We start from the raw sequence: 14,386 nt of genomic DNA, 5'->3' as shown, positions 1-14,386 counted from the left end.
AGGCTTCAGAAAATTAGCACCCCCTTTGGAATTACAGGAGTACCTTATTATTCATGTGGGTTTTGTTCCCACAGATTACCGTGGGTAACGAAATTGCAGATAAAGAGTAATTGATTATATGGGATCATGGGGCTTAGGTTCCCAGATGGGGGGGAAAACAACCCAAAATTGCCCCTCAAAACACGAAAACGGGCCAAATAAAATGCCCTGCTGTGCTCTGCGGGCCTTCAGGAGTCCAAGATGCCTCTCACAAGTCCAAAACTCCCTGAAATTTGGTGGGAGATCGCATTTTGTTTTGTTTTACAAATGAGCCGGCGCTCAAAATGGTGGCTGGAAATAGAATTTTAAAACTGGCTCCCGTGCTCAAAATGGTAGCTGGAAATAACCTCTGAGGTCATTTCTGGCCACCCCCTTGACCCACAGATATGTGGAATTAACCCCTTTGGGGCCTTTTTTCTCCCCACGTATGCCGAGGTTGGGTGATCTTTACTTGACCACAGATACGCGGAACCACGGGTGGTGAGTCCGTGGATAGTGAGGTAAGCCTCACTAATGGGACAAATAAACTTAATATCAGAGGGAGTACCCTTGAGTAAGAGTCACCTTAAGTGGCACAGCGGGGAAATGCTTGACTAACAAGCAGAGGGTTGCCGATTCGAATCCCCACTGCTGCTATATTGGGCAGCAGTCATATAGGAAGATGCTGAAAGGCATCATCTCATATTGTGCAGGAGGAGGCAATGGTAAACCCCTCCTGTATTCTACCAAAGAAAACCACAGGGCTCTGTGGGCGTTAGCAGTCGAAATTGACTTGGCAGCACACTTTATTTTACTCTTGAGTAACTTAGTTTGGATGCAGGTCCGTGACTGAGGTAGCCTGTCTCATAACTGTAACACTTAAATTTGTGTGTACATACACTCACTCACTCACTGCAAAAACCTCTGTGGGATACCTGAGCTGAAGGTTTGTGACAGAAGGGGTACGTGTGTGTGTGTGTGTGTGTGTGTGTGTGTGTGTGTGTGTGTGTGTGTGTGTGAAAGACAAGAAAGATTGGGAACCCCTGTGCTTGCCAGCTGCACTCAGTCTGCAACTGGCGTCCCAGACTAGTGTTGTGCTTGTGCAAACATACTTGCATGTGTGCAGCAAGGCACCCAACCTGTGGCATGCCTCATATGTTCTGCAGGGAGCTTTCACCTATTAGCAGAATTCTGAAATTCTCCGTAATATAGCTCAACTACGCACTCTTCTTGTCCTAGCACAACTTTGTTGTTTGTGCCAGCACAGCTTCAGGATGTTGGCCACTGTCTCTTAATGGACAAGAGCTCTGCCTCTGTGCATCTCTGTGCTGGGAAAAGCTTCTGCCCTTGAAGTTTGGCGGTGGGTGGCCTGCAGTCAGCCTGGGTTTAACATCAATCAGATCGTTCCAGAAATTACAAATCCACATCATTTTATTGATTGTGTTCCCAGAGCGGAAGAACAGAATACGTGTTTACAAGTAGCAGCAACAGCAAATTGAAGCAAAAAATATCATTTGATGTTGCTCGCTAGAGAACTCCTGATTGCATCTAACATTCCCCGCTCTCCTTTTGCAGCATTAATCCCTTTCTAAAGGACCTGGGCTCCTACCCCAAGCTGCTTCTTCCAGGTCCCTGCCTGCTTCCTCACTCGCTTATAACCGTGACTCAGCAAGCTCTTCTTTCTAGTAAGTATCATGCATGCTCCAGCTGTCCCAATTTTTTTACCTTTGGGGGATTCCTTGTTAGAACATAAGAACAGCTCTGCTGGATCAGGCCCTAGGCCCATCTAGTCCAGCATCCTGCTTCACATAGTGGCCCACCAAATGTCTCTGAGAAGCCCACAGGCAAGAGGTGAGGGCATGCCCTGTCTCTTGCTGTGGCTCCCCTGCAACTGGTATTTAGAGGCATCTTGAGGCCTAAAGCCCTCAGACTAGTAGCCACTGAGAGCTTGTTCATGCGTTGTTCGTGTGAATTGCTAGAACTGAACCTTTCTTTTTTTAAAAACCAATTATTTCTCAAAAAAGACACACAAATACAATTAAAACATCATAAAAACATATAAAAGATCCCACATAAATAAATTCACAAATTAATAAGAATTGCACGTGCTACATCATGATTAGGTCGGTTTAGAGAACATATGCACACACCAGGGGAGTAGGGAAACTCCCGGTGGCCCAGGGACAAAGTTGTTCTGGGGGTTCCCCATGTGCTCCAGCACTGAAGCCACGCTTCCCAGCCCCGCTGCTGCGCTCCCTCCTCTATTTACCTGTGGCTGTGGTGGGTGGGCAGGCTTCTTAGGGCGCCAGCTTCTCTCCAGCTGGCGTGCGGGCCTCCCCATTCCCTGGCCAGCGCACTGGCTTCTCTTGTGCCTGCGTGTGGGCCTCCCCATTAAGTAGGGAGAGCGTTGTGTGCCATCACGGCACGCAATGCTCTCCCTACTCAATGGGGAGGCCCACGCGCAGGTGCAAGAGAAGTCGGTGCGCTGGCCATGGAATGGGGAGGCCTATGCGCCGGGAGATGGAAGAAGCCCAGCCGCCACCACTAACAAGAAGGGGGAAATGGTGGAGGGCGAGGCAGTAGCGCGGGGGTGCACGGGGGCGTGGTGGCAGGGACCTTGTGGGCCCCTTGACTCTCCAGGCCCAGGAACATTTGCACCTCCTCGTCCAATGGACGCTACACCCATGGCACCCATGACACACGAGAGAGAGTGTACACATCTGGAGAAGGGAGCTGGTCTAGTGGTAGCAAGCATGAATTGTCCCCTTTGCTAAGCAGGGTTGTCTTGGTTTGCATTTGGATGAGAGACTACATGTGTGAGGACTGTAAGATATTCCCCTTAGGGGATGGGCCATAGCTCAGTGGAAGAGCATCTGAATGCAGCAAGTCCCAGGTTAAATCCCTAGTATTTCCAGAAAGGGTTTGGAGAGACTCCGGCCTGAAATCTTGGACAGCTGCTGCCAGTCAGTGTAGACATTACTGAGCTAGATGGAGCTGACACAGTATAAGGCAGCTTCCTATGTTCCTACGTAATGTCGTTTTTCTTTATTCCATCAGGTTAAGAATGCAGTTGATTCATAAACAAAATCAGGTTTTTAAAAGAACATTCTTACAAAATATGAATAGCCTTTCTGGACTAATTTTACATGGTTAGAATTTAAAGGTAAAATCTGCCGTCAAGTCGATTCCGACTCCTGACACCCACAGAGTCCTGTGGTTTTCTTTGGTTGAATACAGGAGGGGTTTACCATTGCCTCCTCCCATGCAGTATGAGATGATGCCTTTCAGTATATTCCTATATCGCTGCTGCCCGATATAGTCAGTCAGTCAATCAATCAATCTTTATTACGGTCACAGACCAGCATAAAGTATAAGGGTAATTATATGTTAAAAGTGAGATTAGATAAAAAATGACTGCATATAAAATAGTACATATTAATACTAAAAAGACTAAGAATTCTAAACAGACTAAGCCAATGTTAAAGTATAAGGGTGATTACATGATAAAAGTGAGATTAGATTAAAAAATGACTGCATATAAAATAGTACATATTAATACTAAAAAGACTAAGAATTCTAAAAAGACTAAGCCAATGTTAAAGTATAAGGGTGATTGCATGATAAAAGTGAGATTAGATAAGAATGATTACATATACTAAAAGAACTAAAAGTACTAAAAATAGTAAATAACATGAGGGCCTAAACGCCTAAAAGGTAGTAAAAGTAATAAAAAATGCATTAGGTCATATATTTCTGTCTTCTCATGTCTTTTATGACCCGAGTAATAAAACTGAAAAAACAAAGCCAGATTGAAGGTTATAAGGATCAGTAAAAAGGAGGCGTGTGAGCAATTGCAGGGTCTGAGAGTCAGGGTCTCAGGGTCACTGAGAGTCAGATTAAAGCTGATAGGGCTCACTGCCTGTCATCCGCCGATGAATACTTGCATTGCAGCCCCACAGTACCTGGCGACGCTATATGTGATGGCCGGCTTAGAGTCAGAGAGTAGCAAAGAGCTATAGAATTGGCTAGGACGGCCTGGATACTTGCTGAGCAATGGAAAGACGAGGGAGGCGCGGATGTCTCCATAGAACAAGCAGTAGAGGAGAACATACTTCCTCGTTTCAATCTGCCCTAGGCCACAGGGGCATAGCCGCTCTGCAAATGGGGTCCTTCTGTAATGGCCTTCTAGCACTGCTGAAGGGAGGCCATGACAGCGAGCCAAAGTGAACGCCCTTCTGTGCTTAGGAACCTCCAGTGGGGTGAGGTATGCTGCTGGAGAAGCAGAATATCTAAGCCCGTCACTGATGTGGAATTTTGGGGCACTGCTGAGATTGGTTTGGCGCTCAGTGTCTGTAATGCGCTGCTTGATGGTTGCTTTTGCCTGATCATAGCCAATAACTGAGCAGGGTCAAAGGGGGGGGAAACTGCCCGATATAGTACCAGTGGGGGATTCGAACCAGCAACCTTCTGCTTGTTAGTCAAGCATTTCCCCGCTGAGGGTGACTTTAATACACTCCAACAATTTGTAGTGAACTACAAGCTTTGAAGCTGCTTTATACTGAGTCAGACCCTTGGTCATTCTCACTCAGCGCTGTCTACTCCTACTGGCAGCTGCTCTCCAGGGTCCCAAGCAGAGGTCTTTCCCAACCCTGCTATGTGATTGCTTAAGTAGAGAGGCCAGGGATTGAACCTAGGGCATTCTTCATGCAAAGCCTGTGCTCTGCCACTCCTCTAGGGCCTCTCCCTGAGGATGGACCTCTATCAGCCCTCTTTGGTATGCGAAGCATTACAAACAGGTCTCTCTTTGCAGTTGCGAAATGCTGGAGGGTGTGGAGTGTTTCTGATGGCTGGTGTTTAGCTCTCTCTCCTACAAGGAAAAATCTTCTCCGACTAGCTGCCTCTGTATATAATTTTGCTCATGCAATAGGAGAGGAGATGAATAGGTCATCTCAAGAGGAGAGCTGGTCTTGTGGTAGCAAGCATGACTTTGTCCCCTTAAGCTAAGCAGGGTCTGCCCTGGTTGCATATGAAAGGGAGACTAGAAGTGTGAGCACTGGAATTTTCCTCAGGGGATGGAGCCGCTCTGGGAAGAGCAGAAGGTTCCAAGTTCCCTCCCTGGCAGCATCTCCAAGATAGGGCTGAGAGAGATTCCTGCCTGCAACCTTGGAAAAGCCGCTGCCAGTCTGTGTAGGCAATATTGAGTTAGGTGGACTCAGTATATTATTTATTTTATTTATTTATTTAACATATTTTTATACCATCCAAAACTTACATCTCTGGGCGGTTTACAACAAGATAAGATATATGGCAGCTTTCTATGTTCCTGTGTTCCTAATATTTGCCTGCCTAGTGACAGTGCTGGAGAAGAACCCGTTGACTTTATGGAATAAAAGCAGTGTCCTTCCTGCCCCCCTCCTCTCCCCCCCCCGCCGATTCAAACAGTCTTTGCCCTGAGGAAGAGGATGAGGGCAGAACAAGGCGATCCTTTGGCTGTGGGTCTGCAGTTAGAAGCTGCAGTAGAGCGTGAAGTGACAACAGAAGAGCAAGATACAGCAGGCCTCCAAGGAGCAGGAAAAGGCCCTCACACCATCCAGGCTGGGTGCAGCAGAGGATTCTGGGAAAAGAATGGGGATGCAGACTTGGCTAAGGACACAGATGCACAACAGCCTCCAGCGGTGAATCCAGAGTGGCAGACAAAGGAGCCGCTCCTGAACATGGAATTGCCGCACTCAGTGAGGGGAAGCAGCTTGGGAAACTGTACTCCAGTTGTGGCCCCAGCAGATTTCCCACTGAGGCAGCAAGAGGAAGAGAAGCGAGAAATTCAGGTGAGTCTGCTACATCCTGGCATATTTATTTATTTATTTGACATATTTTTATACTGCCCAAAACTTACGTCTCTGGGCAGTTTACAACAAGATAAAACATTAATTAGAAACAAAAACAAATTTAAAATACAACAATTTAAATTTTTTCAAACAATATTCTAAAACAACATTAAAAACCATCAAAACAGTATCAGTTAAAAGCCTGGGTGTCATTTTCAAGGAAATATCCTCTTCCATAGAACATGCCATAGGTGAAAAGAGGGACATTTTCATGGATGTCTTATGCTGCTATGCTTGCTGGTGTCTATTTTATGACTCTTTTTGATCTTTGGGGACAGGGATCCATCTTTATTTTTATTTCTGTCTGTAAACCACTTTGGGAACTTTTGTTGAAAAGTGGTATATAAATATTCATCATCTTCATCTTTATTATTAGTGGCTGGCACACAGACTAAATTTCTCATGAGTAGTTCTAGTGAAATTAAGTAGTTAAAAGTAACTCCTGAGTAATACTACTGGGTAACAGTCTGGCTGTCGGCCACTATTATTACTGTAATCTATATGCAGGCCTACCCAGAAGAATAATTATTTTGGGAGTAATTATTTGCAGATCATATTATACATGTATGTGTTCTTATATGGCCGGATTATTGTTAAATTTCTTACATAAAATGTAAGTATGTTTAACTTGTTAGGTAAGTAAGATAAGTGAAGATGTTAATCATCTTTATGTTACCCAGGGAAAATATTCTGCATATTTTGTTCCACTGGTGAACTGCTGAAAGTCACTCTCTGAGTCTTTTACTCCTTCCAGATCATTTTCTAACCTTTATTTCCTGGCATACAGATTGGGATTACAGATTGTTGCTGGCATACAGATTGGGAATGGGTGGCCAACCCATATTTATTCCAGTCCATTGACCAGAAGATAAAAACCAGTACAAAGTCAGAAGTTAATACTTCTGCATAAGGACATGACTTGACTATGACTACTACAAATATATATTTCTCTTAGGCATACCCATCGCTAATCCCATTTGTGGCAACTCTCGCAAGAGATCGCGAGCAGCTGCTGGATAGTGACGGGGACGGGCAGGAGGGAAGAAAATGGCAGCGGCAGCAGCCGGGACAGGGGACCGATGGGGGGAAAAGATGGCAGCAGTGAGCGGCTGGCCAGCCGGTCGGTGGGTGGGCAGACAAAATGACAGTGGCGGACAAAAGGAAGAAGGCAGCGGAGGCCAGGCGGGAAGAAAACAGCGGTGGGTGGGAGAAGCGGCAGCAGGCGGGGGATGCGGTGGGGAGCAGTGCGGGTAGGAAGGGAACCGTGTTGGGAGCGGCGGGGAGGGGATCAGCGGCGCAGGCACAGATGCTCAATTAACCAATTAACCAATTTAAAGCAACCTGGGGACCCGACATTGAGAATAGCTGGTGCACTGTAGACAATGCTGAGCTAGATTGACCTATGGTCTGACTCAGTATATGGCAGCTTCCTATGTTCCTATGAACCTAGGGCCTTTTGCATGCAAAGCAGATGCTTTGCGACTGAGCTATGGCACATCGTATTTAATCCCAAATTAAAAATGCTTTTTCTGCCATGCAGTTGCATGCATGCACACAAACAAAATCTGTCTATGAAAGGGGCTAAGACAGCAGTTCTCGAATGTAGATCCCCAGATGTCATTGGATTACAGTTCCCATCATCAACTCTAACCACAATAGCCTTGGATGAGAATGAAGGCCCGATAACTGCATCTTGTTTCCAATAGTAAGAAAATAAGGCTTCTCACCAGGGAGGAGAGCTGGTCTTGTGGGAGCAAGCATGACTTGTCCGCTTTGCTAAGCAGGGTCTGCCCTGGTTACATATGAATGGGTGACTAGATGTATGAGTCATCGCCCAGCGACATCTGTGGACCCAAGTCTGAGGACCTCTGGGCTAAGAAATGAATCTGAAAAAGTGGTCAAATGTGGGGGGAAAACAACAACAAACCATTCATTATAACAACATGCTCCATGGCAAAATGGCATTTTAAAAAAATTACATGCATAGGTGACAAATTTAGGCCAGGAGTCGAGCCAAAAGCCCCATGGAACTGAATGGCCTCTGCCTGGTGGCTAAAACCCAACTGGATGGGGTCCCAAATGAGCGACCCAGAGTAGCAGCTTTCCACAGCCTGGGTGCTTCAGCAAAGAAGGCCTTACTCCATCCTCACATCATCTGTCTCTAGCAGTGAGAGGACCTGAAGGAGGACTTGAGTGGAGGGGCAGCTTCAGGTGGAGGCCATGGCCAGGAGTGCTTTCTGTCCGCTTTGGCTGATTCGACAGCTGTGCCCATTCCTTGAAGAGGATTACCTCAAAACAGTGGTGCATCAGCTGGTAACTTCCCGGCTTGACTGTTGCAACGTGCTCTATGTGGGGCTGCCTTCATACGTCTTCTTCACATGGTGGAACAGTGAGAACCGGTGGGACACTGTTATCCCTGGGTATAAACTCTATAGAAAGGACAGGGAGGGGTGCCTTGGAGGAGGGGTAGCACTGTATGTTAAAGAAGGGATAGAATCTAACAAGCTAGAAAACCTAAGTGGACTGGAGTCCTCCACAGAAACCCTGTGGGTGACTATACAAGGCCGGAAAGGAATCGTGCTACTGGGGACGTGCTATCGCCCTCCGGATCAAAATGCCGACAGTGACTGGGAGATGCAGGAGGAAATCAGGGAGGCGTCAAGGAGAGGCAGGGCTGTAATTATGGGTGATTTCCACTACCCACACATAGACTGGGTAAATTCACATTCAGGTCAGGACAAAGAGGTCAAATTTCTAGATATGCTAAATGACTGTGCCCTAGAACAGTTGGTCATGGAACCGACCAGAGAGAAGGCGACCTTGGATCTAATTCTGAGTGACACCCAGAACCTGGTGCGTGATGTCAGTGTCATCGACCCTTTAGGGAACAGTGACCACAGTGCCATCAAGTTCAGCATACGTGCACGGAGAGAATCACCAAGGATGTCAAACACAGACATTTTGAATTTCAGAAGAGGAAACTTCTCCAAAATGAGGAGTATGGTGAAAAGAAAGCTGAGGGGGGAAATCAGGAGAGTCACTTCGCTCCAGAATGCATGGAGTTTACTCAAAACCACAATACTAGAAGCCCAGTCAGCTTGTATACCCAAAAGGAGGAAAGGTACCACTACGTCCAGGAGGATGCCAGCGTGGCTAACGGGTACCGTCAAAGAAGCCATAAAAGGGAAGAAGACTTCTTTCCAAAATTGGAAGGCCTGTCCAAACGAAGAGAACAGAAAGGAATACAAACTCTGGCAAAAGAAATGCAAGGTGACAATAAGGGAGGCAAAAAGAGAGTTTGAGGAACATTTAGCCAAAAGTATCAAGGGGAATAACAAAAACTTATTTAAGTACATCAGAAGCAGGAAACCTGCCAGGGAGGCGGTTGGGCCATTAGACAATGAGGGAGTGAAAGGGATTATTAAGGAGGATATGGAGGTTGCAGAGAAACTGAATGAGTTCTTTGCATCTGTCTTCACGGCAGAGGATACTGAGCATATGCCTGTTCCTGAACCAGGCTTTTTAGGGATGGAGGCTAGAGAGCTGAGTCAGATAGAAGTGACAAGGGATGATGTTCTAAACTGTCTGGAAAAACTGAAAGCTAACAAATCACCAGGGCCGGATGGCATCCATCCAAGAGTCCTCAAAGAACTCAAATGTGAAATTGCTGACCTCCTTGCCAAAATATTTAACTTATCCCTGAAATCGGGCTCTGTACCAGAGAACTGGAGAGTAGCAAATGTAACACCGATTTTCAAGAAGGGATCCAGGGGCGATCCGGGAAATTACAGGCCAGTTAGCCTAACGTCAGTTCCGGGCAAATTGATGGAAAGCATCCTCAAGGATAACATTGTAAAGCACCTAGAAGAACAGGCCCTGCTGGGAGTGAGCCAGCATGGCTTCCGCAAAGGTAAATCTTGCCTCACCAACCTTTTGGACTTCTTTGAGAGTGTCAACAAGTATGTGGATCAAGGTGATCCAGTTGACATAGTCTACCTGGACTTCCAAAAAGCTTTTGACAAAGTTCCTCATCAAAGACTCCTGAGGAAACTTAGCAGTCATGGGATAAGGGGACAAGTACATGTGTGGATTGCTAACTGGTTGAAAGACAGGAAACAGAGGGTAGGTATAAATGGAGAGTTTTCACAATGGAGGGAAGTAAGAAGTGGGGTCCCCCAGGGATCTGTACTGGGACCGGTGCTTTTTAATTTATTCATAAATGATCTAGAAGCAGGGGTAAGCAGCGATGTGGCCAGATTTGCAGATGATACCGAATTCTTCCGGGTAGTGAAATCCAAAATGGATTGTGAGCAGCTCCAAAAGGATCTCTCCAAACTGGGGGAGTGGGCGACAAAATGGCAAATGCGGTTCAATGTTAGCAAGTGTAAAGTGGTGCATATTGGGACAAAAAACCCCAACTTCAAGTATATGCTGATGGGATCCGAGCTGTCTGTGACGGACCAGGAGAGGGATCTTGGGGTTGTGGTTGACAGCTCGTTGAAAGTGTTGACTCAATGTGCGGCAGCTGTGAAAAAGGCCAGTTCCATGCTAGGGATCATTAGAAAGGGGATTGAAAATAAAACGGCTAATATTATAATGCCCTTATACAAAACTATGGTGCGACCACACTTGGAGTACTGCGTACAATTCTGGTCACCACATCTTAAAAAGGACATTGTTGAACTGGAGAAGGTACAGAAGAGGGCAACCAAGATGATCAGGGGCCTAGAGCACCTTTCTTATGAGGCAAGACTACAACACCTGGGGCTTTTTAGTTTAGAAAAAAGTCATCTGCGGGGAGACATGATAGAGGTCTATAAAATCATGCATGGCATGGAGAAAGTGGAGAGAGAGAGATTCTTTTCCCTCTCACACAACACTAGAACCAGGGGTCACTCCATGAAATTGATTGCCAGGAGGTCTAGGACCAACAAACGGAAGTACTTTTTCACACAACGCGTGATCCACTTGCGGAACTCTCTGCCACAGGATGTGGTGACAGCCAACAACCTGGATGGCTTTAAGAGGGGTTTGGATGACTTCATGGAGGAGAGGTCTATCAATGGCTACTAGTCTTTGGGCCACCTCCAGCCTCAAGAGCAGGGTGCCTCTGAGTACCAGTTGCAGGGGAGTAATGGCAGGAGAGAGGGCACGCCCTCAACTCCTGTCTGTGGCTTCCAGTGGCATCTGGTGGGCCACTGTGTGAAACAGGATGCTGGACTAGATGGGCCGTGGGCCTGATCCAGCAGGGCTGTTCTTATGTAGTTTGGAAACTTCAGTTAGTTCAGAATGCGGCAGCCAGTTTGGTCTCTGGGGCAACCGAGAGAGACCATATGATACCTGTTTTGAAACAGTTATACTGGCTGCCGATTTGTTTCTGGCCCAAATACAAAGTGCTGGTTATTGCATTTAAAGCCCTGATTGGCTTAGGTCCAGGTTACCTTAGAGAGCGCCTTCCTCTGCATGATCCCCACCACACATTAAGGTCATCTGAGGAGGTCCGTCCCCAGTTACCACCAGTACTTCTGGTGGAGACTCAGAGCCGGGCCTTCTCTGTAGCTGCTCCTGGGCTGTGGAATGCTCTCCCGGCAGAAATCTGTAATCTGACCTCATTGTTGACCTTCAGGAGAGCCCTTCAAACCTATCTGTTTGGCCTGGCCTACCAGGTTTTTTAAACTGTTGTCTATGTTCAGCCTGGTTCTCCAGGGTTTTTAATTGTTTAAATGTTAATTGATTTTATGGTGGTTTTCATAGTTTTGATTTTGTTTGTTTGTTTGTTTGATTTTTAGACCGCCCTTACAATTTTAATTGTTAATTGACTTTAATTGTTTTTGTTTTGATGTAAACTGCCCTGAGCCATTTTTGGAAGGGCAGTATATAAATCGAATGAATGAATAAATGTAAGATAAAGCAGGGTTCATATTCTTCTGCTTGAACATGGGATCTTGCTTTTTTTTCAGGTTCAGGGACCATTCGGGGAATTGGCTGCAAGTTTTCCTGAGGCAGGGAAGGGTCCTTTGGATGCTTGGCAGACACCACCAATCAGGGCAAACGCACCGGAAAATGACAGAGAAGCAACTTCGCCGGGTAAGGATGGCTGATGCTCAAGATGTTGGATGCTCTGGATTTGACAGGAGCTAGGGCTGCAGCTCTGTGCAGAGCATGTGCTTTGCATGCAGGTCGTCTCCAGGTAGGACTGGGAAAGACTCCTGCCGGAAACCTTAAGAACATAAGAACAGCCCTGGGGGATCAGGCCCAAGGCCTACCTAGTCCAGCATCCTGTTTCACAGAATGGCCCACCAAGATGCCTCTGAGAAGCCCCCAGGCAAGAGGTGAGGTGGAGAGCCTCTGCCAGTCAATGTAAGCAATACTGAGCAAGATTGGCCCATGGTCTGACGCAGTATAGAGCAACCTAAATAGCTTCAGGATTCCTGAATGTTTAGTGAGATTTTGTGGGGATGGTTGTAGCTCAGTGGTAGATCATCTGCTTTGCATGCAGAAGGTCCCAGGTTCAATTCCTGACAGCGTCTTCAGATAAGGCCAGGAGAGACTCCTGCCTGGAGAAGCTGCTGCCAGCCAGTGTTGACAGTACTTAGCTAGATGGACCAGTGGTCTGACTCGGTATATTATTATTATTTTTTATTATTATTATTTTACATTTATATCCTGCTCTTCCTCCAAGGAGCCCAGAGCAGTGTACTACATACTTGAGTTTCTCTTTCACAACAACCCTGTGAAGTAGGTTAGGCTAAGAGAGAAGTGACTGGCCCAGAGTCACCCAGCTAGTTTTATGGCTGAATGGGGATTTGAACTTGGGTCTCCTAGTCCAGCACTCTAACCACTACACCACGCTGGCTATACAGCAGCTTTTATACAGTGCTGGTGCCCTGACTAATGGTGTGCTTACGCAATGAACAAAGTTAAGTTCACACAAAACTATCACGCAGCTGTGCAGAATTATGGGACTCTCGGAATTGCGCTCTTGCACAAAAGTTCCCTTTAAAGCACTTTTTAAAATTTATTCAATTTCTATACCGCCTTTCTTAAAGTGGCTCAGAGTGTTTAACATGAAAATCAAAAGCATTTAATAAAACAATTAAAAGAACAAACATATTAAACCAGATTAAAATTAAAACTGTATCCTTAAAAGTCAGGCTAAAAAGATGGGTCTTTAAGGCTCTCCTCTTATGAGGAGTTCCACAGGTTGCACACCTGTTGTGTAAGCACAAGCATGTTTGCACTAGTTCAACACTAGCCTAAAATGCAAGCTCCAGACTTCGTGTGACTAGCTAGCACAACATCCTTGCACAAGAGAACCATTAGTCTATTGCCATTAGTCTGTTATGTTAACTGAGCAATGCAGCACACTCTTAAAGTGGTAGATCTCTTATATATAGCAGGGGGGAGGAAACAGGCCCTATCCCGCCCCAGCACAGCATCCCTCCAGTGGCTGTTGCCGGTGTCTCCTTTATTTTTCTTTTTAGACTGGGAGCCTTTTGGGGACAGGGAGCCATCTTTATTTTTCTACGCAAATCTCTTTGAGAAGTGGTGTTTAGATATAATCATAATCATAATTAATTAATTGAAAATAATTAATTAGGATATTGGCCAGTGTTTTTACACAAGGTTGTGAAATACAAAATACCATCATTTTTGTCTCTCTTGCAGGAATGGCATCTGAGACAGGTTTGAAGTCATTTGCCTTTTGTGGTGGTGTGGAAACAGCCATTGTGGAGCATCAGGTAGGGGGAGGCTCATTAGGGAGACATCTCAGGTGCTTCCTTTTGTTACCTGAGCCAAAAAAGCATGGACGCCTATCCTTTCATTTCTGGTGCTGCAAGAGCTGGACTTGTAGCAAGCATGACTTGTCCCCTTTGCTAAGCAGGGTTGCATATGAATGGGAGACTTGATGTGTGAGCACTGTAAGATATTCTCCTTAGGGGATGGAGCCGCTCTGGGAAGAGCACCTGCCTGCTTGCATGCAGAAGATTCCAAGTTCCCTCCCTGGAATCTCCAATAAAGAGCTGAGAGAGACTCCTGCCTTCAGCCTTCAAGAAGCTGCTGCCAGTCTGTGTAGACAATACTGAGCTAGATGGACCAATGCTCTGACTCAGTATATGGCAACTTCCGATGTGCTATGTTCCTAAGAGGCCTGGTTAGGGGACTAGAAGTGTGAGCACTGTATGATATTCCCCTTAGGGGATGGAGCCGCTCTGGGAAGAGCATCTCGGTTCCACGTTCCCTCCCTGGCAGCATCTCCAAGATAGGGCTGAGAGAGACTCCTGCCTTCAGCCTTGGAGAAGCCGCTGCCAGTCTGTGTAGACAATACTGAGCTAGATGGACCAATGGTCTGACTTGGTATATGGCAGCTTCCTATGTTCCTAAGATGTCAATATGTATACATAAATTGAAATACAACAAATGTAAAAACAGAATACAAACTATTTTACAGAATAAAAACAATTAAACAGTTTAAAATTAAG

The 14,386-nt window shown here is 46.0% G+C and overlaps 1 protein-coding gene across 6 annotated transcripts in view; it reads left to right on the top strand.

Moving 5' to 3' along the window:
• The window catches only part of LOC128342588 (zinc finger protein 383-like), a 41,720-nt gene that overhangs the window by 10,612 nt on the left and 16,722 nt on the right, over positions 1-14,386 (top strand). For 5 of the 6 annotated variants that reach the window (XM_053290024.1, XM_053290023.1, XM_053290025.1 and 2 more), the window contains 4 exons: positions 1,594-1,703; positions 5,461-5,843; positions 11,864-11,990; positions 13,572-13,645. In XM_053290024.1, coding sequence (XP_053145999.1) covers positions 1,594-1,703; positions 5,461-5,843; positions 11,864-11,990; positions 13,572-13,645 — 694 coding nt within the window. The remainder of the gene's footprint in view (positions 1-1,593; positions 1,704-5,460; positions 5,844-11,863; positions 11,991-13,571; positions 13,646-14,386) is intronic. The other variant, XM_053290028.1, reaches the window with a different exon arrangement.

Source organism: Hemicordylus capensis, chromosome 2 (assembly GCF_027244095.1).
Source record: "Hemicordylus capensis ecotype Gifberg chromosome 2, rHemCap1.1.pri, whole genome shotgun sequence".
Taxonomy (NCBI): Eukaryota; Metazoa; Chordata; class Lepidosauria; order Squamata; family Cordylidae; genus Hemicordylus; species Hemicordylus capensis.
The sequence above is the reverse complement of the archived record's forward strand: the minus strand, read 5'-3'. Positions and strand labels throughout refer to the sequence as shown.